We start from the raw sequence: 26,893 nt of genomic DNA, 5'->3' as shown, positions 1-26,893 counted from the left end.
AACATGGTTTTCCGAAACTCCTTCACCAAAGAAGATGAAGTAAATATTTCTGAATTCCAATCAAGAACAATTGCCAAGATATTCTCGGTGTAGCAAAGCAGCTTAAATCACTTAATAAAGGCAAGGCCTCCGATCAGATTGTATACCAGTCAGGTTACTCTAAGAGCATGCTGATAAAATAGCTCCATATTTAACAATTATATACAACCACTCGCTCACAGAAAGATCCGTGCCTAAAGACTGGAAAATTGCTCAAGTCACACCAATACCCAAAAGGGGAAGTAGGAGTAATCCGCTGAATTACAGACCTATATCACTAACATCGATTTGCAGTAGGGTTTTGGAACATACACTGTATTCGAACATTATGAAGTACCTCGAAGAAAACAATTTATTGACACATAGTCAGAACGGATTCAGAAAATATCGTTCTTGTGAAACAAAACTAGCTCTTTATACTCATGAAGTAATAAGTGCTATCGACAGGGGATGTCAAATTGATTCCATATTTTTAGATTTCCAGAAGGCTTTCGACACTGTTCCTCACAAGCAGTCTTCTAACGAAACTGCGTGCTTAAGGAGTATCGCCTCAGTTGTGCGACTGGATTCGTGATTTCCTGTCAGAAAGCTCACAGTTAGTAGTAATAGACAGAAAGTCATCGAGTAAAATAGAAGTAATATCCGGCGTCCCCCAAGGAAGTGTTATAGGCCCCCTATTGTTCCTGATCTATATTAACCACCTAGGAGACGATCTGAGTAGCTGTCTTAGATTGTTTGCAGATGATGCTGTCATTTACTGTCTTGTAAAGTCATCATATGATCAAAACGACTTGCAAAATGATTTAGATAAGATATCTGTATGGTGCGAAAAGTGGCAGTTGACCCTGAATAAAGAAAAGTGTGAAGTTATTCACATGAGTACTAAAAGAAATCAGCTAAATTTCGATTACGCAATAAGGCACACAAACCTGGAGGCTGTAAATTCAGCTAAATGCTTAGGGATTACAATTATAAATAACCTAAATTGGAAAGATCACATAGATAATATTGTGGGTAGAGCAAACCAAAGACTGCAATTCATTGGCAGAACACTTAGAAGGTGCAACGGGTCTACTAAAGAGACTGCTTACACCACACTTGACCACTCTATTCTGTAGTATTGCTGTGCGATGTGGGATCCGCATCAGGTGGAACTGGCGGATGACATCGAAAAAGTACAAAGAAGGGCAGCTGGTTTTGTATTATCAGGAAGTAGGGGAAATAGTGTCACAGACATGGTGTGTGAATTGGAGTGGCAATCATTAAAACCAAGGCGTTTTTCGTTGCAACGGGATCTTCTCATGAAATTTCAATCACCAGTTTTCTCCTCCCATTGTGAAAACATTCTGTTGGCACCCACCTACATAAGGAGAAATGATCATCACGATAAAATAAGAGAAATCGGGGCTCGCACAGAAAAATTTAAGTGCTTGTTTTTTCCGCGTGCCGTTTGAGAGTGGAACGGTAGAGGGACAGCTTGAAGGTGGTTCATTGCCAGGCACTTTATTGTGGATAGCAGAGTAATCACGTGGATGTAGATGTAAAACTATTTTGCAGTTAGAAACTCCATTACAGCATGCTGTTTCTCATGCACCAACATAGTTACATTACACACTGCCATATTGCATGTTACAATTTGGAGCCCTCTAGCAGCAGAGGGTTGCATCTTGAATCAGCAAAGCAGGAAAGTTGACCAAGTAATATGCGTGATAGGTAATACCTCAATGAATATTGAGAACAGAATAAAAAATTGGGAGACATTACTTTTCAGCATGCCCTCATCATATACTATTGTTGAGTATTTGTCCAAATGTAAAGTCAGTTCCATTCCAACTAGTATTGGATTCAGGAAAACTACAATTTGATTGTGGTAGGTGGCCATAAAAAGGCAAGGGACACAATATACATTCCCATTGTTGACAGCACAACGAAACCCTCTTGTCACTCCTATCCTCACATAATTGTAGTGCCCACCCTACTGAATTATTCAAACTAAATCTCCACGTGATCCTAGTTGCCAAAGCTTCATCTAATACAACCCATATATTAAGCTATTACACAGGATGAGACTGCCACTTTAAACTGGTAATTGGGGACTTAAATGCCAAGGTTGGTATCAAAAAACAGGGTGATGTCTCAGTAGGCTGCCATGGAATCAATGAGAGAAATGAAAGGGGTGAAAGGCTAGTTCAATTTGCAGAATAAAATAAATTATTCATCATGAACATCTTTTTTAAGAAACACCACAATAGGAAATGGATATGGAGAAGCCCAAATCATGAGACCCACAATGAAATAATTTTATCATCTCAAATCACACCAAAATAATTGAAGATGTTTCAGTTTTAAATCAATTTAATACTGGTAGTGACTAGAGAATAGTAAGAGCAAAAATAAACATTAATACTCAACAAGAACGAAGAAAACTAATATCACAGAAAAAAGAAATTATAGGTATGGATAAATTAAACGAAAGGAAAAAGATTTTCAGTATGCCCTTCGAGTGAGATTAGAAGAGTCAACAGAAGAAAATCTAGCTGAAATCATAATGGAAACTGCAAAACAAATAGGTGGACTGAAAACAATTACTAAACAACGAGGAAAACTAAGAGCGGAAACCAAAGCTGTACTCGTAAAAAGACAAGAATGAAAATTAAAACTTCTTGTGACAAGATAGAATATTCAGAACTGTGTAAGTGCATAAGGAAGAATATGAGAGCCAACATACAAAAATACAATTAAAACACCTTAAAATTATCATTAGAGAGTAAAAGGAGCTGCAAGAAAGCTAAACAAAAGCTTATGATTGCTAAAAACGAAATCACAGCGATTGATAATGGGCATATAATGGAAAAGAAAGAAATTCTAAAGCATATAAAGAATTTCTATAGTAAATTATATGAAAGAACACATGAACCACTAGGAAAACCTTGTGCAGATGATGATGATGATGATGATGATGATGATGATGATGATGTAGTAGCCCCCAAAATCATCCCCAAAGAAATAAGAAAAGCTATAAAAGAGATGCAGAATGGCAAAGCAGGGGATCATGATGGTCTGACAATTGACATACTCAACTTACAGGGGAGGAAACAGAGAAACATCTGGCTAAAGTCTTTACTTCAACATATAGAATGGCAGCATGCCAACCTGCAGGAACAAAGCAAACATAATCTTACTACATAAAAAGGGAAGTATTCATGATCTGAAGAACTACCGCCCCATTAGCTTACTTCCTGTTGTATTTAAAGTGTTCACTAAATTCCTGATACATCACATTAAAATGGTAGTGGAGACTGCGCAGCCCATAGAACAAGCTGTATTCTGCAGTAGTTTCAGTACAATTGACCATATAAACACACTGTGAGACAATTAGTCGAGCCAGTGAGTATGAAATGCCACTATGCTTAGTCTTCATTGACTTTGGAAGAGCATTTGATTGTTAGCCACACTGCAGTCATACAAACACTGGCCGAGCAAGGAGTGGAAACAAAATATATAAACATACTGTGCAACATTTATGACACATCTGTAGCATCTATCAACATTGTAAAAAACAAGTGTGAATTTCCCATTGGAAAAGGAGTAAAGCAGGGCGATCCTGTATCCCCAAAGTTATTTATAGCAGTTCTTGACATGGCTATGTCCGAAATTATTTGGGACAACAGAGGAATAAGGGTGAATGGTAAAAGGCTCACCAACCTGAGATTTGCTGACGATATAGTGGTCCTAGCTAACAGTAAAATGGAAATGCAGTCCTCTTTTAGACTTAACAGATCGTTGTCAGGAAGTTGGACTTAAAATAAATCACTCTAAAACAAAGGTTATGCATAATAAGTGGTTGCTGCAGGACAAGTAACACTGAATGGCAACATCCTAAACAATGCTACAGAATAGGTTTATCTGGATTAATTAATTGAGACAAAAGGGGATTTGATACCTGAAATTTTTCGTCGAATTAAACTTGTTTGGAGGGCTTATGGAAGGAGTGCAACAGTTTTCAAATATAACATGCAAGTCTACTTAAAGAAGACAGTTTTTGATCACTGTATCCTACCAGTTTTAACATAAGGGTATATTAGGTCACACTAAGAAAGATTGACAGAAAAGTGAAGACATACGAGCAATAACTGGAGTAAAAGATATTATAGAACAGGTTAAGTCTTTAAAATGGCAGTGGGCAGGATATATTGCACGAACGAAGGATGTAAGATGGACAAAATCAGTTTTAGAGTGGAGTCCCAGAGAAAAATGAAGACCACCAGATCACTGGGATAAGGAACTCGGGGCAGTTGTGGGCTTCAACTGCAGTAGACAACAGCAGACAGAGATGCAGGCAAATACCTCTTAAAAATGTATTTAATAACTTAGAGGCTACATCTTGTATAGATTGAATTAGCTGAACAATAAATAAATAAACACAGTGTAAAAATGTCGACCTCGGAAACAGCAGTTTAATCTGTGAATGTAAGACAACCCCGTATTTTGCAAAGTACTTTCTTTTTTTTGGGGGGGGGGGGGGGGGGGGAGATGACAACTTGCCTTACAGTTGAGTAAGTAGGGGGCACTTCCTTTGATATTCACATTCATTCAGTAGCACCACTCTCTCTCTCTCTCTCCTCTCTCTCTCTCTCTCTCTCTCTCTCTCTCGAAGACAAAGTGAACATAGAAGTACCAAAGACATAAGCTTACAAGTGTTAAGTGTCATCTGACACATGTGATTCCTTCAGTCAGATGCGGCCAGGTGATACTGAACATTTACAAGCTTATGTCTGTAATACTTGTATGTTTACAATATTTTCTAGAGTCTACATTTACTCATGTTGTAGTGGTGCATACTGAGACTTGGACTACATTAGAGTATAAAGTTTCTGTTATGTCTCTAAAACCACCTGAACATTAGAATTCCTTCATACTTTTTAAAAGGCTGTTCTGTTCTGCAGTCCATGTTGATACTGATTTGGCAGTAAGATCTTGATATCCTTCTGATTCCATGTTATTCTATATTGGCATTAACTCCACCAGTTACTTTTCCATACTTTTTTCATATTAAATGTAGAATTGGCATTTTTCTGATGGATAAATGTAATTGTTAACATGCCATGTTACATGACACAATATTTGCAATTACATTACTTCACATTTTAGGTGCTTGCTAATTGAGAGGAACTTTTAATGATCTCCACTGACTGTATCTGTCCAAAGAAGGAAAAACTGAAAGGTGGAATGAATATGCACAGTTGCTAAATAAGGGAAATCAACTTGAAGGCAGTATTATAGAAAGGAAGTAGATGAAGATGATACTGCGAGAATAATTTGACAGAGCTGAAGCCTAAGCTGAAACAGGGCTCTTGGAGTAGGCAACATTCCGTCATAACTGCTGTTATCCTAGGGAGAAGCAACCGCAACTAAACTATTCCACCTGGTGGGCGAGATATAAAAACCAGGGAAATACAATCAGACTTAAAGAGGAAAGAAATAATTCCAGATCTAAAGAAAGCAGGCACTGACAGGCATAAATATTACTGAACTATCAGTTTAACAAGTTATTGTTGCAAAATATTGACACGAATCATTTATAGAAGAGTGGAAATGCGGGTAGCAGTTGACGCTGTATAAGATCTGTTTGGTTTTTGGATAAATGTTGGAGCATGTGAGGCAACATTGACCCAAGGTGGGTTAAGGAAAGGGAAACATATGTTTATAGCATTTGTAGATTTGGGGAAAGATTTTGACAATGTTGACTGGAATACACTCTTTGAGATTGTCTGGGTAGCAGGTGTGAAATACCGGAAGAGAAAGGTTTTTACAACTTGTATAGAAACCAGACAGGTGTTATAAGAGTCTAAGGTCATGAGAGGGAAGCTATAGTTGAGAAGGCGGTGAGATGGAATTTTATCCTGTCTCCAATGTTGTTCAATCTATAAATCAAGTAAGCTGTGAATAAAAGCAAGGAGAAATTTGGAAAAGGAAGTAAAGTTCAGGGAGAAGAAATAAAAACTTTTATGTTTGCTGATGACATTGTATTTCTGTCAGATACAATGAAGGATTTATTAAGAGCATTTGAATGGAATGGGCAGTGTCTTGAAAGGCGAATATAAGATAAACATCAACAAAAGCAAAACTAGGATAATGAAACATGAAGTAAATCAGACAATACTGAAGGAATCAGATTAGATGAGTTTTGCAATTTAAGCAATAAAATAACTGATAATGGCTGAAGTAGAGAGGATATAAAATGTAAACTGGTGACAACAAGAAAGGCGTTTCTGAAGAAGAGAAATTTGTTAACATTGAATATATTAAGTTTCAGGGTGTCTTTTCTGAAGGCATTTGCCTGGAAGTATTTGTATGGAAGAGAAACATGGACGATAAACAGTTTAGACAAGAAGAGAACACAAGCTTTTAAATGTGGTGCTACATAAGAATGCTGAAGATTGGATGGGTTGATCATGTAACTAATGAGGAGATAATGAATAGAATTGCGGAGAAAAGAAATTTGTGGCATAACTTGACTAAAAGAAGGGATCGGTTGATAGATCACGTTCTGAGACATCGAAATTATCAATTTAATGTGGGAGGGAAGTGTGGGGGATTGGAGACGGGGCATAAAAACTGTAGAGGGAGACCAAGAGACGAATCCAGTAAGCAGCAAAGCTTGACTCTCTAATAACCGCTTACACGCCCAAAAATAAGAGTTACAAGTACGTCAAAGATCATAGTGACAAAAGAAATAATACACATAAGAATAATATCATTGCAATGTATACATATCGATTTATCGAAGTACCTCTACATTAATGAAATAAAATCTGGATGTTGTCACAGAAATATGTTAACTATTTTACAGAAACACAGTAGAATATTGCTGGTATCGAGAGGTTGAGGTGAGGTGCCGTAATGGTTACGTAATTCAAGTACCATTACACTACCCTATGAACGTTGCTGCTGCTATATTAGATATGAATGACAGTCATTCAGTATCATATTTGGCACACTAAATGGGTCTTAAATTAAATATTGCAAAGTCATGAATCATCTTTACATCACAATGAAAGTTTCTCAGCTAACAGTTTTGTGAAATTATTCCTGCTATGTTCTGCAACGATACCCATTTATCCATTAAAAGTAATAAGATTTTGGCATAATCTTGCACAAACATCTAAATTGGGAAGAATAAACTGCCACAGCATGCAGGAAGTCACTCTTGCATATATGCAGTTCAAAAATTTATAAAAAATGTTGTGACCTTCACTAAAATGAAACTAATCCTGCCAAATTTACTGTGACGTATTTCAATGTGACTCAAATTGTGAAAACTCCAGATGCTAGCTAGCTAGCGGTGAATGCTTGTGTAAAATACACGCGTAGCAGAATGTCAGTTTTTCTGATGCTCAGTTAGAGTGAATTCAGCCAGATAGGCGATATTGATTTTCAGTCTCTGTTTGCATCATCATTTTCATAATTTCTCATGTTATCTTTCTTCACATATCAAATATCTATCGTCATTCCATAACTGCAATACAAGATCTGATACTTGCAGCATCTTGGCTGTAGCTACGCATTACAGTAAACCTTCCACCATTTCATCCATATTAGTCAACAAACTACCCAGTAATCTCTGTCCAATTCAAAACTACCTTTCTTTTGTCTAGCAGTGAACCATCATATCTGTCACAATGTGAATGCAACCCATGCTCTCCTCACCTCTCTCTGTTTCTGTTTTCTTTCTTATGCCTCATCTGCTAACTTTACGATATTGTTTCTCACTTTTCCATGAACCATTAGACTAACCCAGATTTGGTTCCTTCTGCACTGATGCCATGCATTTCTGTTAGTATGTCAGTACTCACATTTGACATTATCATAATGAGGATATTATTCAACATAGTGTTAATAATATCAATATTACCTACATATCATATATTTATTAAAATAGTTTCATGTTGTTGTTGTTGTTGTTGTTGTTGTTGTTCCATACACCTCTTGTACTATGTATATTGTAATGTTAGTGCACTATCTGATTGGATGTAAGAGGCTGCCTAAAGGCTATATTCTTGCCAAGTGAAATAAATAACAATTCCCTCCCCTACCCCCCATCCCCTCTCCCCTTCCCTCTAATCATGTCTCTCTCATTGTCCTGTGCCCAGTTATCACTCTGCCCTGTTCCTTTCTCCTTTATTAACACGTCACATCGTTGCTCAGTGTTCCGTAGACAATCACACTTATCCTTCGACAGGAAATTCTTCATATCTACTGTGCCACTTTATTTTGTACTTTCACAGGAAGTTAATGAACACTGTTACATAGTAACTCATCTGCTCTTTCCCATGGGTTTTTTTCCTCAATACTTCTTACATTGCCTTTCAGTTGTGTAGTAACTGATCTTGAGAGTTGTAGATTTTAGCAGAATAATAATTACACTTTGTTTTATGCTATATAATTATGTTCTAACCTCAGGTGATCGTGGGAATTGCTTTAACATCTGAAGAAGGTTTCGTGGAGTGTGTAATGTGTGGTCTATTACCAGAACTGATCACTGAAGTTAAACAAGAGGATCCTCTGATGCAGTTAAATGCATTAGACCTCATCGGAAAACTTGCTGAAACAAGTTATGGATTTAAATACCTTGAAACTGAAGGAGTTATAATATACATTTGTTCTAAATTTACGCAAATGTACACTGATCCATCACTTTCTTTGTTGTTGCCAGGTAAGATCATCATATATAACTACATTTGGAACACATAATGTCTGCTCATAAATACAAAGTGAACTTGTATCTAAGATCATTAAAGTACAGTGAGAAATAAGTGAAAAATACAAAATTGGTGAGTTTGAATGTGCATCAACTTTGGTTGAGCATCTAAAATTATAATAGCTGCAGGATCAAAATGGTGTGTTCTTTTTGGACGTGTCCAAAAGAACAGACACCACATATAAAATTAATCGGTCATAATAAGCGACAGTATACGAACATAAAAGTGTGTATCAGCTAGTTCTGAAATTTTGCATTCCAGTCATCATTCAGTATTCATATTTTTCATAAACATTACAACAGTTAATAGCACATTCAAAGTAAACTACTTCAGGAAGATTATTCTGTATTAGTCATGTTTAACTAGTATTCAGTTTTTACTCATCAATTTTGAGTTGTCATGAGAAATTTTCAGTACCATATTGTGTGTGCTCCTGTGCTTTCTTGTGTGATTTTGTACTACTGGCTAGTAAATTTTACAAACTGGACATTCTTTTCTTTGTAAAGTGACAAACAAGTAATGTCTGAAGGGAATATTTGTTGCTTCCTGTCTACATTTTAAAGATTGTTAGTGTTGTTTTCAGTTATGATGGTATTACGTATTCTGGATGCTCTTTGGTTTTGTGATTTGGAAATTTGTTTAAACAGTTCACCAGTTTTACTCACCTGTAATGAGAATGAAAAATGTTTCATATTTGTATAGTGTTCTGAATGACTGTAAAGCCATGCCTCGATCACTTTTGCATATTGTGGCAAAATGCTTTGTTTCTTTCTGACAGTGTCTTAGACTTTTCCTCTTGTTGATGAGTATCTGCAAAAAATATAAATGAAGCACCATTGCACACATATATATTGATAAGTTATCAAAAAGAAACCTAAGTAAAGAAAGAACAGATAACACATTGTAACAAAGTGTGTACAGCCTAGGACTTCTGCCCTGTCGGTTACATAGTTTCCCTATCAACTCAGTGAATGGGGTAATTCGACAAGGCTCATCACAGATGTCATTTGATCATGTATCGAATATCTGAGCCACAATTGCACACTGGATGAAAGAAACAAAATCTCATTAAATTTCATAATTCTTGTGGGACTGGCCTGATTATGGTTCAAATAGTCCGCTAGAAGGTATGAACATTAGTGCCATGTAAGTGATGCTGTGAATCCGGAAATACCCTCGAAAGATTAAAGGTAACAATGTTCAGGTGGTAGCATGTACCCTGAAATATTCACAGAAAATTTTTGGGTGGTTTGTTCCTATGAGCCAGGACTGGGTGTAAAAAGTGAATTGCCACCACAACTTTGTCTTCTGCCTCTTAATTGATTTTCACTGACGCCATAAGTCCACCCCACAACATGTAGGAACTTAAAAACTTCTCATTTGTGATAAACACAAATTCCATCTCAAAATTTGGATTTGTGAGATGAATGCTATTTCACAGCAAATTGTATCCAGATGAGCTATTTCATCAGGAATAGTTTGAAGTAGCTTTATTTTCTGCATACGATATACGAAACAGTAACTGATTTTACTGATATTGCACATCTGGTGAAGCTCAGTTTGGAAAGAGGATGTACATAAGAATGTGTTTGCAAAATAAAGAGCACACCCACGCACAAATGGAATACTGTATCAGTGCTCTCATAAGTTACACTCTGGTCCCATGTTGAACAATGGTAAGAGATTCATGCAACATATGGCAATGCAGGATTCGACCATGCCGCTAAACGTCTTAGAACAAAGAAATGCTTACATTTGTCTGCTGGTCGAAGTTGGTATTACAGAAAATTGCGGACACTGTAACACGGCAGTTTTAGGTTTTGGATGTTTTGAACTATGGTTACATATGATACTGGTAGAATTTGGATCTGAACTACCTTGTTTATGCCACAGCTGACCTCAGCAAGTGATTGAGAGATAGCTGTTACCATATGCTTTGTGCACAGCACTTTACTTTCTGTTGTATCTAGCTCACTATTTTCTTTTCTTTAAAATGAGTGATGAGACTAACCCTGGTCGATCACAGGGTTAGAGTACGACTCTCATGACACCAGAAGGGATCAGCAACTCATGTCAATTCTCCTTTTGCAGAAAAGTGGAACATTGTTGTAGGCTGGATGACCTGTAAGAGGGAGGCAGGGCTTGTTTCAAACATCACAAAATAGCTTCCATCTTCTCTTTAGACACACAGTTAAAACAGACTGCCACAATACTTGTCTTTAGACATACATTTAAAACGGACTGCCACAATACTTGTGGACCATAGCTTATGTAGAAACTACTTTGGTTGTAAAATTCACCCTTTGGGGGAAAGAGACAATGACATATCACCAACTGTAGAAATGTGTTGCTCAGATTGAGCAGTTTGCTGTCTCCTTTACTTCATCATTTCATAATCTTGAGTAAGGCTCAACCTTGATAAATATTTGTGGTCATATGACCTTGGAAACATTAGTACACACTACATGTTTACTTGAAATTCATCTTCATGGAGACTCAAGTTTGTGGGAACTTCGGTCTATTAAAAGAGTGTAAAGAGTGACGACTGTGATTCCTTACCCTTGGAGTCAAATTTAATTGGAAAATTTCATTATGTGCAATATAACATCATCTTACAACTGTGGATCCTTCTAGCATATTATGCAGTAGCCAAAACAATGCTGGCAGAATAGATGTGCAAAACTGTGGGTTGTAATGTGTTGTCTTTTTTGTGTTTTCTGTCATTTCTTATTAAAGTTGCTTGTATATTCTTTAAAATGTGGTTTGTCTAATGCAACTAAATTATAGGCCGTTTGTATTGTGCCATAATCGTTTCTCTTCTTTTTACTTGTGAAGCATTTTCAGTGTTCATGCTGGTTTTTGTATATAATAATTGTGTCATATGATGACAGATTTCTTACTAAATTACAGTTTTGTGATTCTCTTATTGTTAGGTGGTGGTCCATATTTTATGTAATTTATTGCCTTTGTCATTAGTACAAAAACGAAATCCATTTGCAAGAAACACCTGTCTAGAACTGAGCCAAGAGTGTCCTTTATCACCCACATTATACAACATATACATAGATGACATCATAGAGACATGGCAGAATAAAGTAGTGCACTATTATAAGCTTAATAATTAAGTTATAAATACATTCATGTTTGAAGATGATGAAATAATCTTATTGGACTCAAAAGATAAATTACAGAGAGCAACTTGGTTCTTGCACAAGGTAGTAAATGATTATAATATGACAATATCTGAAAGTGAAACTAAGATAATGACATTCTAGGGTAAGAGCAAAAATAATAATTAGTGATAAGTCACTATAAGAAATAAACATTTTAAAATACCTAGGATGTGAGGTCTCGCATGTCACACACAATGATTAAGAATACAGAGTGCAAAAATTCCAGCAGTTTGTATGTACCATAAACACACACTCCTTAAGAAAGTTGGAAAAGAGACAGTTCTAAAATTTTGTAATGTAAGGGCAGTGCCAGTTCTAATGTATGGGTCAGAGGCTTGTCCTCTTAACTGCCATTCAGATGAGGATTGAGGCAGCAGAGATGAGACTCCTAAGACCTCTAGCTGGTTACGAATTCATAGACTGAATAAAACATAATGAAATAAGGAAAGAACTAAGTGCCAAAATCATAATTCAGAAAATATAGCCGTACAGAAATAAATGGCATGAACACATTCAAAGGATGCCAGAAGAAAACCTAAAATAATACACAAGTATACACCCTGAGGGAAAAGGAATGTTGGGCTTCCTAACAAGAGATGCAAAGAGATAAGCTGCAATGTACTTGAAATTGGAACAGGCAAGGATGCGTAAACCAAAACCGGATATTATTGTTATTGTTATTATTATTATTATTATTATTATTATTAGTAGTAGTAGTAGTAGTAGTAGTAGTAGTATATTGTTAATGTAACTTCTCAACTTCAAAGAGTGTGTGTTAGTTGGGCAAGATTGGCTGCTATAACATAGCTCGGACGGTCAAGAACTTTACTGTCTTTCTCATTTGAAAACAAATTTCATGCACATTATAAGATTACTGACCTGAATTTTACCTCTGTAGTATGGCTGCAACTCTTAAGAGTCTTGCGTCTTGTTATAATTTGACCAGTTTGTTAATTGATGAACACAATGCTGTGTCATTTGCAGTCTCTTCACATTTAAATTGATCTTTTTTAAAGGGCATAAGTCATCATTTTTACTGTTTCAGTGTTTTGGATGTCTTACCTAATAAAGAGGTAGATCAATAGTTTGTGTTTAAAAGGGCAGCAGTAAATGCTGGTTGGCTAGTAACAGGAAAACAAAGTTCATACTTATTTTTAAATAGGTGGTTGTCACTGGCATATCCCATTTTAAAAATGAACTGCTGGCCGTGGAAACAGCTGAAGAGGGAATAGCAGTTGTTTGTTATTCTGTGGAGGAAGTCTAAGTATTTCTTCTTCATTTATAAAATCTTATTACCTGTAATATAATTGAAGTATTCTGTGTGAAACTGGAGAAGTAGAAAAAGAGAGAGATGAAGAAATCCTTTTAGTTACAAAAGTAACAAAATAAAACCAATTTGATTGAAGGGAAACCAGTTGAAGCTTAAAAAACCTGAATTGTCTTACGGGTAAGCTAATCTTCCATTTTATTTAGCATATACCTATTATGTTCCTTTTATATTGAAACTATAGTTGCGAAAATTAACAAAAAATAAATATTTCCTGTTCTGTTCTGTTTGGTTATCATGAAATAACCTCAAATGTCATCAGTAACGAAAATGAAACAGTTGTGATAAATATCCTTTTCATAATTCTGAAATAAATTTTATTTATTTTCTTCAGATGTAAGAAGAAATGTTTGAAAGGAACTGGAGAGGAAAACTGCTTAGACATTTTTACAAACTTTTACAGTATTTCTAATAAGGATGAGAAAGAACTATTTCTTCAAGGATTAATAGATTCTCAAGACGTCAAGCAGAGATAACAAAAAAAGGACAAAGAGGAGGATAACCCTGTGGTGAAACACTATGTTAGCTTTTTGTATCTTGTGTTTGTTGGTGCCTCACATGAAGAGGTTTGCATGAGAGCTTTCCGTTCAGTTTTTGACATTAGTGAGAAACAAGTATGAAAAATGATGCAGCTTAAGCTCTCCGGGAAAACCCCAGGGGACAGGAGAGGTAGGGGAGTTACACACAGCCTCGAATCATCTTTGTTCATGAGGCAACATATGAACATATTCAGTCAGTCCCCTTGTGAAAAATGCATTGTACTGCTGAAAAGGTATATTATCTTAGTGCAGATTTTAATGTGAAACTGTTTCAAGTATCAGTTTGGATGACCGCAGGTTGAAACCTGTTGTACCAGTGAAGAGCTGAAATTAAATCTTAAATCTCCATTTCTCAATGATGTAGCAAAATGAACAGAAACTGCAGAATTGATGATATGTCAGCATATAAGTAAGAAATTTTACTCAGCTCTCAAGTATGGAGCATCAGAGGAGGCAACGGAGGAGATGAAAATGTTGTCCGTATTATTTTATTATGTGCAAGACAACAGTATGCCGAAAGTGTCAGTACAGGAACTGTTTTATTTAAGGAAACCTGTAGTGAATGTTTTTGCATCCATGATATAAAAAGAGGGTCTAACTCATATTATGTTTACTGTGAAGGAAATGGTAAAGATAGCCCTAATAAAGTCTGTTCCTTTCTGTTTGACCATCTGAAGTCACTTACAGGTTCTGGCCATTACCAAAAAGTGCAGGAATATTATCCCTACAGTCTGACAAAGAGTTTGGAATTATCTCAAAACGACTCGTTGATATGACAGAATTTTCAGTATCCGTCAGATTATAGACAAAATTATCCAAAGTACAGACAAAGTAGGCAAGTTCTTAGTAACAGAAGTCAAAACATCTTAAATTCTAGACCTCAAGAACCGGTGGACAAATCATTATAAGAAAACCACATTTTGTGAAGAAACAAGGAACAAGCCTAGAACTGAAAGAATTAACTTTGCAGTCAGCAGTCTGTTAGACCTTGTTTACGCGCGTGGTGGATGTGGATATCTCACAGGATCCAATAACATAAATGTATTAATAAACCACACATTCTTCTTTGTATCTAAGAATGGATCTTTCCTCCAGCATCAGCATTGATGTACCCTTCAAGAACAGTTCCAGTTACAGTGAAAAAATGGAAGACTTTAAGAAAGAGAATTCCACGTGAACACAGGCATTTTAGAGGAACTTTTTAACTGGCCAAAAAATAATAATGCTGCAAACAGTAGTTGATAAACAGTAAATGACAATTTAATTGCACATTTTTTGTAACTTACTACAATATTTTGAACTTTTAATCAAAGTCTTCTTCTTTGTACGTAATTCTGAATGACTTAAAGTGTAATTAAATGTTGTAATATTGTTGATTATCAGTCTTCCATTGTTTCTCCATGTCCTTAGCCAGTCTTTTTTAAAAGGGCAGATTTTTCAATTTTTAAAACACTTACAACTACTACTAGGTATTATGTGTAATAAGAAGTTATTTTAAAAACCAACAAATCTTCATTAAAACTAACAATTATAATGTTCAGCATTATGTACATTGAGATAGTTTGCTTCTAAAATAGTTTTCTTCAAGTTCCCAGTAATTTGCATTTCTTGACTGACACTCTGTTAAAAAAGACCAATTCTTGTATTGGCATCAGTAAACAAATGATAATCAGGTTGAAATAAATAATTTTACCAGTTCATATATCGCAAGTCAACATGTATACTAAGAATGTTTTGACAGTGGTATAATTTTTACAGTACTCTTTCACAGTCAAATTCTGTCCATCAGACAACATAACACTGATTTTATTATGTAGTCACTGCACTTCAAGGATCAGTCACCAGTAGTAGATATGTTTGATAATCATTTCTTAAATGCAATAGAAAACAGAGGGACAAACAATGAAAGAGAGCAGTTGCAGTAGAATGTCATAAAATTCAATCATATGAATGTATCACCAACTTCTCCTTCTTAAAATAAAAAAAAATTATATATTCTCTCAAAAATGAAAGCTCATCCGTATTTGATGATGTTTCCAACAGATTACTAAAGAAGTTTTTCCATATCATAAGCCCTGTTTTTTTCTATAATATGTTGTGTATCGCTAATTCAGAGCATTTTTCCAAAGAGCTTGAAATATGCCATTGTTAAACCCCTTTATAATAAGAAAGGCAATAGGAAAGATGACAACAACAGGAAAGATGTCAACAACTATTGGCCTGTCTCACCACTGACATTGTTTTCCAAAATGTTTGCCCAGGTGATGTTTTCTAGAATAGTATTCCACCGGAGCAACTATAATATCCTCAGTAAGTCACATTTTCAATTGCAGAACAGTTTCTGAACTGAGAATGCCATTTACATGTTCATTCACTAAATTTTACAAGCATAAATAGCAAAAGAGCATTGGTTGGTATTTTCTGTGACCTGTTAAGGCATTTGTCTATGTGAGTTACAATATTCTCCTAGATAAAATGTTTTGGGGAATTTATGGTATAGCCAACCAATGGGTAATGACATATCTAACCAAAAAAATGCAGAAAGTTTGCTTAGTAATTTAATCAGTGTAATTGCGGGAGATTCTTCTGACTGAGGAGAAATCAGTTAAGGAGTTCCCCAGGGCTCAATCTTAGGTCCACTACTGTTCCTTATATATGTAAATGACCTCCTGCCAAATATACAACTAGCAGAATTCCTTTTGTTTTGCGATGACACTAGCATTGTAATTAACCCAAGCGCACTCACACAGCAACTGAAAAATGATAATGTTCTTAAAAGTATCATTGAATGGCTTTCTGTGAGTGGTCTCATTCTCAGTTTCAGAAATACCCAACATATTCAGTTCTGCACATCTAGAGGTAATACACCAGTGATAGGTGTGACACATGGTGTGGAAATAACAACTAGGGTGGAAACTTCAAAATACATAGGTGTCCATATTGATCAGACTTTAAACTGGAAAAACACATTTTAATATGATCTCCATTCAGTGTGACAACCTTACACCATCTTACCGGTAGGGGCTGTAGGCCCACATTGTACCACTACACTGGTCTGCATCAGAACCAACATCTTTTGCAGCAATAACCTCACCATCATCCATGTAGTGCTTGTCGTGGGGTGTATCCTTAATTGGGCCAAACAGATGGCAGTCAGAAGGTGCGGTATCTGGGCTGTAGGGATGATAAGGAAGAACGGTCCGATGAAGTGTTGTGAGCTCTTCTAGGGTGCACAGATTTGTGTGAGGCGTTGTGTTGTCATAAAGAAGGAGAAGTTTGTTAGCATTTTTGTGGCAAATGAGTGTGTCGTGTGCACAACCTTGTTACAATGATGACAGATGCCTCCTCCAACAACTCGCCACACTTTTGTTCACTGTCAGATCTCTGTAAACATTTTGCAAGCACCTATGGTTGTCTGCAGTGCTCTGGTTTTCTGCCAAATGAAACTATGAAACTCAGTGACAGCTCTTTGTTTGGAACGTACCTCCATTATAGACACCACTTTAAAGGCTACGTATAGCACCACCGTATGTTTGAACTTCATGAAACTATAGGAGCTGAAGCAGGAATATTCCCCGATGTTCTACAACAAATTCCATATTTTTCAACCAAACTTGGCTGAGAGGGGAAAAAAAGTATTGCATTACTTACTGCACGCCCCTTGTATGTGGTGCTCATCCATGATCATCTTGCAGACAGACACCTATTTAAGGAGGTAGGCATTTTGACTACTGATTCACAGGATACACTTATTCCCCCATGACATTTGTTGTAAATAATCCACTGCAGTTCAAAAGGAACAATGGGTTACATAATTACAAGACCAGAAGAAAAAATAAAAATCTTTACTCCACTTTAATGTGGTCTTTCACTCAAAAAGGAGTACACAGTGCTGCAAACAAAATTTTTGATCACTTGCCCTGTAATAGAAAATGTCTGATAGACAGGAAAGTAGAATTTGAAAACAAACTGAAAAAGTTTCTTGTTGACAACTGCTTGAATTGCATAGAAGAATTTGTATTATTGTTACTTGTAAAAGATAGTAGGTAGGAATTACAAACTCACATCTGTATTTAAAAAAAAAATTTTGTAAATAGTCAGCATATAGCCGTACTTACAAATTAGTGTGTGATGTGAAAGTAAACTGACTTGTGCCAAATCATTATGATTTGTCATACAAACGTGATCCATCGAATATGAATCAATCTATCTATCTTTCTATCTCTTATTCACTGTTCAGTTTGTATTATTGACTAGCACAGTCAGATATGCCAAGTATTAAGATTTGTGTGTAATTATTATGATTTTTAGGCTAAAATTACTATCTTAAGGGAGCTCCTGCTAAAATTATGGAATTCAGAATTCGCTATTTGATTTATTTTAGTTGGACAACACAATGTTTTTCATTGCATCATCTTATGAACCAGTGTTGCCTCAGAAGTAATCCAGTACTCTCTTATCTCTTAGCATAGATTGTATTATATATACAGACACTTCTACTACAGTGATGCCTCGCTAATTTCACTGCTGTGGGTGCTTAAACATATTGTTATGTTGCTATTTGGCTAACAGATGTTCAGACTGTGATGTCACTGTCGAATGTAAAGCAGTTGAGTAGCATTTAAATTAACTGTCACACTTCTTTTAGTCTTTTGGGCACTGGTAAACAAATGTAAAGTTTAAGGTAACTGTAACAGTAACAGTTTTACTTTCTTGTTAATATGATTGTGTTTGAAGTGTCAGTGTGTACTTTCGTGTGGTTTGCCTGTTGTACTTTTTTTTTTTTTTTTTTTAATTCAAAATCTGGAAATTCTTTGTGTCAATAGCAGTTCTAAAGATATATTTTATGAATGCAAGAGTCATGATTAAAGTTCAGTTTTTACTTCTTCAAAGATTCCTTCCTCAGTGCATACTGACTGTGCAGTGTTTTGAACTATTTTGTCCTTTCCAAACTGATCTATTTCACACTCCACTACATATTGTTATAAAAGAACGTTTGTGTTTTATATTTTGAAAACCATAACTTTGATTGGCGGTGGCAACGACGTATACAAAAACAAAAGCAAGACAGCCCTGCGAGGATTCCGTAACATATTACCAAAACTATTTCAAACGAACATTGTCCATCACAAACGTGCCAGTGCAACATGATTTACCACTGTGGTCATGTGTAAACAAAGAGATTCGACACTACAATTCCGAGCTAAAGAAACTGTGTGATAAATTTAGCCATGTACATTAGACTTAAGTAAGAGGAGTCGCGATGAACATACAAAACACAGATTCCACTTAAACAGGAAAGGGAAGGCCAAGCTAGTTTCCCACATAAGCAAACTTTGGGAGAAAGACAGTGTGGAGAAAGCTCCAATTGCTCTGGGCTACAACAGCGAGACTTTTTTGGAATAAAAGACCATGATAATAGTTTTCAGGGATGTATTTCGGATATGACTGAGTCCCGTGCACGCAAAGAAATGCCAGGCTGTGAAGTAAGTGCTCTGTAATTGCAGGTCAGTTCCAAAAAACCAGTGTATGCAAAAAATATCGTAAAATTTGTAACTCAAACAATTTTGATTCGTGCAAAATGGTAATTAAACAAGAAGGGATAACACCCTTAAAGTTAATACACTTAAATGTGCAATATCTCAGAAACAAACTAGACATTCTACAAATATTCATAGAGGAACATTTGCCACATGTACTAGTAATAATGGAACATGGGCTAAAATGCAGTGAAATAATATACTATAGATTAGAAGGTTACTTACTAGAAAGTAGTTATTGTAGGCAAAACCATAAAGGTCGCGGTGTGGCAATTTATGTTAATAAGTATGTAGAAGCTAAAAAAATTTCCTTTCTTGAACACCACACCAAAGAAGGATCAATTGAAATGACAGGTATTGTACTCCACAGTAATGATCTTAAGTTACCAAAGCATAAAGTGATTGTAGTGTATAGGCCACCAAATGCTGATGTAATGCTGTTTATGGATAAACTTAGTAGTGTTGCTGGTCAGGCTAGTTCTAATGACCTTACTATATTAGGTGACTTTAATATAGATGCAAACTCAAATAGTATAGTAAACTTGAAACTCAGTGATGTACTGACCTCATACAAACTTGTAAATATAGTGAACTCTGACACCAGAGTGACACACACATGTTCCACTAGAATAGATTATGCTATAATCAACAAAGATGTTATAGATAAGGTAAATTACAGTAACTTAGATTTTCTTTATTCTGATCACTTCTGTCAGGTGATAGAATACAAAAATTCAGTTGTGCCTAAAATAACAAAAATTGTGCTACAGAAACGAATGCTGAATACCTCAAATATTAATGCTCTTAAAGACAAACTAGCGAATGAGAAATGGGATTCTGTGTACCAGGTAAAAAGGTCGGATGAGAAATGGAATGAATTCTACTCAATTTATTGCATCATTATGAATATAGTTGTCCAGTCAGAGAAATCCAGAAGATAGTTAAACACTGTCAAAATGGAAGTAATCCTAGACTAAAACTCCCAACAAATCTGATTAGGTTCAGGCAGCAAGCGCATGATCTAAACCAGCTTTATAAAGCTACTACTATGCAGGTTTTCAAGGAAAAATACAATAGGGCCAAGCAAACTTTTGAAACTGAAATTGTCAATCTAAGGAAGCAGATTAACAGCAAAACAATAGAACAGTCTGACAACATAAGCAAAGCATCTTGGAAGCTGATTGACAAATACCGAAAAGGTCCCAACAAGATGAACATGGAACCACTCAGCATAAGACATGATGGTAACATTATATAAAACCCAGATACTATATGTAATATTTTTAATAACTACTACATTTCTGGTGAACAATCAACGCATATTACAGATTCACAGATAGAGATCCGATGCCATCTCACCCAGTGTACCGAATTTGAATTTGTGGAAGTGAATGAGCAGGAGGTTCCCGGGGCAATATACATGCTAAAGAAAAAATTTTCATCTGGATGGGATGGCGTATCCAGTGCTATTACTAAAGCATGCTTAAAAGAAATTTCCAAACCTCTTACTCACCTGATTAATTGCAGCATTAGAGAAAACATGTATCCAACGGTTCTAGAAATGAGTGTAGTGAAACCAGTGTTTAAAAAGGGAAGTAAGGAAGAAGTCTCCAATTATAGACCAATATCATTAATTCCCAGTTTTAATAAGATATTCGAAAGCATTATCCTTTCTCAACTAAGTGCCGTTTTCACAAAACATAAACTGCTTGTAGATTCACACCATGGCTTCACAAGAGCTAAGTACAACCACAGCAGTTACACAGTTCATCCATGAAGTTTACTGTCTGCTGGACCAGAAGATGCAGACTGCAGGTACATTTTGGGATCTGACAAGAGCATTTTATACGGTAAACCCTAGGGTACTTCTTAAAAAGCTAAAATCTTATAGTATTGGGGATCAAGCCATGAATCTTCTAACCACGTAACTGTTGAATCTTAAGCAAAGCACTAAATTGTCATACAAACTAGATAATAAAATCATGAATGCCCATTCCTCCAGCGAACCTGTATTACAAGGTGTACCACAGGGCTCAATCCTTGGACCTTTTCTCTTCCTTATATATATATATGAAGATGATGAGACTTACCAAACAAAAGCACTGGCAGGTCGATAGACACACAAATATACACACAAAATTCTAGCTTTCGCAACCAACGGTTGCCTTGTCAGGAAAGAGGGAAGGAGAAGGAAAGACAAAAGGATATGGGTTTTAAGGGAGAGGGTAAGGAGTCATTCCAATCCCGGGAGCGAAAAGACTTACCTTAGGGGGAAAAAAGGACAGGTATACACTCGCGCACACACACACATATCCATCCACACATACACAGACACAAGCAGACATTTGTAAAGGCAAAGAGTTTCTTTCCGCTCCCGGGATTGGAATGACTCCTTACCCTCTCCCTTAAAACCCATATCCTTTTGTCTTTCCTTCTCCTTCCCTCTTTCCTGACAAGGCAACCGTTGGTTGCGAAAGCTAGAATTTTGTGTGTATGTTTGTGTTTGTTTGTGTGTCTATCGACCTGCCAGTGCTTTTGTTTGGTAAGTCTCATCATCTTTCTTTTTAAATATATTTTTCCCACGTGGAATGTTTCCCTCTATTTTATATGACATTGCACAACCCATTAACTCCCATATTGTAAGCTATGCAGATGACACGTCTACCTTATTCTATGGGAGCAAATCTAAAGAACTAGAATCTCTTGCTACTTGTGGTGTAACAGAAGTACAAAATACTTCAATGATCAGGGGCTCAAGGTGAATGTCACCAAATCTCAACTACTGACATTTAAAACAGGCAGTTCTCATCACAACAATATGAATAGTAATCAAAATATCCACGGGTATGCTGCCGGTCTATAGTGTCCAACGGGCACAATATTTCGGCGATCAAACATGTCGCCATCATCAGGTGAACTGACGGACTGAGCTCCTGTGAACGTGCCGGCACGGAGATCCGTACGCTATGGCTGCTCAGAGGGAACTGGGTTTGGTCGCGGCGGCGGCCGATTTAAATACCCTCCGCCCGCGGCGCGCTCCCTCCGCCGTCCGCGCCCAGCGCCACGGTCGCGCGGTGGAACAGATTGCGACGGCGTCTGAGATGACGTCGGTGTGATGGCTCTGTCCGCCGTGGTCGTCACAACTATACGTCTGCTCGATTTACTCTTGATTAACCCGATCGCTGGTTCCCAAGCCTTGCTAAGATTATAGCCACAGTCCCGGTTTATGAGGTCGTCATTGGTGCGAATTTCGATGGCCTCTCTAACAACGCTGTCCCAGTATCTCGACGTCTGTACCAGAATCCTCGTGCGGTCATATTCCATGGCGTGATTTTCCGACAAACAATGTTCAGCGACCGCCGACTTGCTCGGATACATCAGTCGAGTGTGCCTCTGGTGTTCACGGCATCGATCCTCGACGGTACGCATCGTCTGACCAATATACGACTTGCCACATTGACACGGAATCTGGTACACGCCGGCCTTCCTCAAACCGAGGTCATCTTTGGCGCTCCCCACCAGTGCACGAGTTTTATTTGGAGGACAAAACACAGTTCCGACCCGGTGTTTCTTCAGAATGCGGGCGATTTTCCCCGAGAGTGCGCCTGTGTATGGAATAAATGCAATGCCTACCTCCTCCCTCGTGACTTCATCCACCTCAACAGGTTGTGCTGCAGTGGGTGGGCGGAGAGCACGTTGAATCTGCCACTCTGAGTACCCATTTTTTTTTTTTTTTTTTTTTTTCTCGAAATACAGTTCTCAGATGTTCCAATTCCTGGGGTAGACTCTCTGCGTCAGAGATAGCGCGCGCCCGCATTCTGAAGAAACACCGGGTCGGAACTGTGTTTTGTCCTCCAAATAAAACTCGTGCACTGGTGGGGAGCGCCAAAGATGACCTCGGTTTGAGGAAGGCCGGCGTGTACCAGATTCCGTGTCAATGTGGCAAGTCGTATATTGGTCAGACGATGCGTACCGTCGAGGATCGATGCCGTGAACACCAGAGGCACACTCGACTGATGTATCCGAGCAAGTCGGCGGTCGCTGAACATTGTTTGTCGGAAAATCACGCCATGGAATATGACCGCACGAGGATTCTGGTACAGACGTCGAGATACTGGGACAGCGTTGTTAGAGAGGCCATCGAAATTCGCACCAATGACGACCTCATAAACCGGGACTGTGGCTATAATCTTAGCAAGGCTTGGGAACCAGCGATCGGGTTAATCAAGAGTAAATCGAGCAGACGTATAGTTGTGACGACCACGGCGGACAGAGCCATCACACCGACGTCATCTCAGACGCCGTCGCAATCTGTTCCACCGCGCGACCGTGGCGCTGGGCGCGGACGGCGGAGGGAGCGCGCCGCGGGCGGAGGGTATTTAAATCGGCCGCCGCCGCGACCAAACCCAGTTCCCTCTGAGCAGCCATAGCGTACGGATCTCCGTGCCGGCACGTTCACAGGAGCTCAGTCCGTCAGTTCACCTGATGATGGCGACATGTTTGATCGCCGAAATATTGTGCCCGTTGGACACTATAGACCGGCAGCATACCCGTGGATATTTTGATTATCAAATACGCCGGGAGAAACTCAAGAATCACAATATGAATAGTGTATGTAATATCTCTGCAACAGAAAATGGTAATTGTAAATTCCTGGGTGTATATGTTGTTGAAAATTTGCAGTGGACATACCATATTAATTTCGTATGCAGAAAAGTCAGTAGTGCCATATATCTCCTCAGCCAGCTCGCAAAGATAGTTCCTAGCCAAGCACTGAAATTAGTATATTATGGAACACTTTACCCCTTTCTCAATTATGGAATTGAACTATGGGGCTGTGCAGCTGATGTACATTTAAAAAGAATACTACTACTACAGAAAAGAGCAATAAGACTTATACATGGGATGGGACATAGATTCATGTTGTGAAGTGTTTGTGCAGCACGAATATCTGACGATATATTCTCTGTACATCTTCAAAATAATTGTATTTGTTATAAGTCAACCAACAGAAGCTATCGAGGGCAGTGATGTACACGATCACAACACTAGAGCAAAGTGTAACTGTTTCCATAACAGAACAACGTTAAAAATGATTGATAGAAGTCCATATATCAGTGGTTTGATTTGGTATAACAAGCTACCAAACTCTCTAAGAATGTACATGGGAAATTCTTTTAAAACAAAATTAAAATCTTTTCTAATAGAAAAATGTTTATATTCTTTCAATGAATTTTAAGATAATGATTGTAACATGAGGAATTAGCATATCAGTTGTAATGTGATAAATGTAAAAAATAGACATAAGAAGCAACAGCTACAGAATATAGTGTATTTTATAAGTATAAATATAACCATAGTATTAAGTCTGACGTTTGCACAAGCCATCATTATGATGGCTCCACGCAAAGAAAATTTAAATAAATAAATAAAGATCTAATATTTAAATTTCCAGGTCCCTTTCTTGTCTGTCTTACTAAGGATTTAACCTAAATTTTTACTTTTCAAACATTACAGTTTGACTTCAGACCAAGATTCCTACTGTTAATTTAAAAAAGAAATAAAATAAAATCTGGGGGAAGGGCTCCAGACTACTCCTTCCCCAATTCTGTTTTTCCCGTTACTGATAGCTTCTTTCCAAACATGGCGTCTCTGCATAGTACCACTACCTCCTAGAGGCTAATAGTGGCACTGATATGTTTATTATGTGATTCTAAGGCACTGGCTGAATTTAATACCAATTACATATAGATGTGAGCTCTCACTTAATTCATTAGGAATTCATTTCAGTAGCTAACCACTAATTGACTGTTAACGTTTTGGAGGCATTCACATTTTGATGGCTAACCAAGGACGGACTAACCCATTGTTCTGTTGTTTTACGTATAGGTGAGTAAGAATAAACATCAAAATTCGGTTTCACCTATTAATTGATAACATCGAAAAGAGCAAAATCAGATGACACACATCAACAGAAGAACAGTTTGATTCAACCGTAATCTATCTTACCAGAAAAAAGACAAATTTATTGGCATTATTTGTATAAATAACTTGTACTTCTGCAGGACTTACAAAACTCACAAAAAATTACCAAATATTAAATTTTCATATTGAATAATTATCAAACTATTAACTTCTCCTAGAAGTAGTGGGCACTTTTGGAATCAGAAAAATCAAGGCGATAAAACCATGAGACTGAATTTTAGAAGTAGTCACAAGTTAAGATTAAAACATCGTAGAACACAATAACTTTGATCATGAATATTTTTTGCAATAGTAAGTTTTTCACAAAAATAAAATGCTTATGTATACGAGGACAATGAGAGCCTTAAAATGAGTTATATCAAATTAGCAAGTCATCTAGTACATCATTGCAAATTTCATCTCCATGTGTTCTTGATGAGTCTTAAGTTATGAATATTTACTGAGGAAAATAATTACAAGCCAAATTAATGATAATATTACTGGTAGTGCCAATGGCCTTGCCACAGTGGTAATACCGGTTCCCATCAGATGACTGAAGTTAAGCACTCTCGAATTTGGCTAACACTTCGATGGTAAACTGACTGTATCTACTGAGCACTGTTGGCAAGGGGGGTGCATTCAGCCCGTGTGAGGACAATTGAGGAGCTACCCGACTGAGAAGTAGCAGTGTGTCAACATGCCCCTCCATATCTGCCCCCAGTGACGCCTATCAGCTGAGGATGACATGGTGGTCTGTTGGTATTGTTGGACCTTCCAGGGCCTGTTTAGATGGAATTTGGTTTATTACTGTTAGTGATTGAGGAACTATATCATCAATAATCAAATGTGATGAAATAAGGCTTGAATACAAAATTAAATATTTTTCATATTTGCTTTATCCGTGTTCTCAACAAAATGGGATCAAATAAAAGAAAAAATATATTGATGTCAGGAGTGGTACAAGAACAAGGTGGATGATTCCACCTTGCTCTGTTACAACATGTAATGAAAAACTGAAAGACAGTATTGTATTCTGAGTCAGCTTATCATCCCACTATGTCCACAAAAGTATTAGTGGAGATTGAGAATATTTCAGGTACTGTTCCAGGTATAAGTAGCATGATCTGACACTTAGGAACAATGCTTACGCTCTAGCAGAATGTTTTCTTGGAAATGATTTTAAGAATTTCCCATGCTGCACAGATTAAATACAGTGAGAAAGCTAGTTTAGATACTGACTCCAGTAGCTCTGAAAGATGTCACCACTTTGCCTTGTGAAGCTACTGGTTTCTAAACACCCCCTCCCTAAAGACTATTAAAGCTCTTGTTATGCCCATAACATTGTCTTTTGACACTATACCTTGCAAGATACTATTTGGTACAGTACATAATGCAAATGTAGATGCAAATACGGTACAAAAGATGACATTGGTCATAATTATGAAACTTTATCATAGGTTAGTACTGTGTGCTGGACCAGGACTCAAACCTGGGACCTTTGATTTTCATGGACAAGTGCTCTAATGATTGAACTATCCAAGAACAACTT

The 26,893-nt window shown here is 37.1% G+C and overlaps 1 protein-coding gene across 1 annotated transcript in view; it reads left to right on the top strand.

The window, feature by feature from the left end:
- LOC126183588 (26S proteasome non-ATPase regulatory subunit 5-like) overlaps positions 1-26,893 on the top strand; it is a 190,527-nt gene that overhangs the window by 63,464 nt on the left and 100,170 nt on the right. Inside the window, exon 4 of the mRNA XM_049925686.1 lies at positions 8,503-8,755. Within this exon, the coding sequence (XP_049781643.1) occupies positions 8,503-8,755 (253 nt within the window). The remainder of the gene's footprint in view (positions 1-8,502; positions 8,756-26,893) is intronic.

Source organism: Schistocerca cancellata, chromosome 4, assembly GCF_023864275.1.
Source record: "Schistocerca cancellata isolate TAMUIC-IGC-003103 chromosome 4, iqSchCanc2.1, whole genome shotgun sequence".
NCBI classification, from domain to species: domain Eukaryota; kingdom Metazoa; phylum Arthropoda; class Insecta; order Orthoptera; family Acrididae; genus Schistocerca; species Schistocerca cancellata.
The sequence above is the reverse complement of the archived record's forward strand: the minus strand, read 5'-3'. Positions and strand labels throughout refer to the sequence as shown.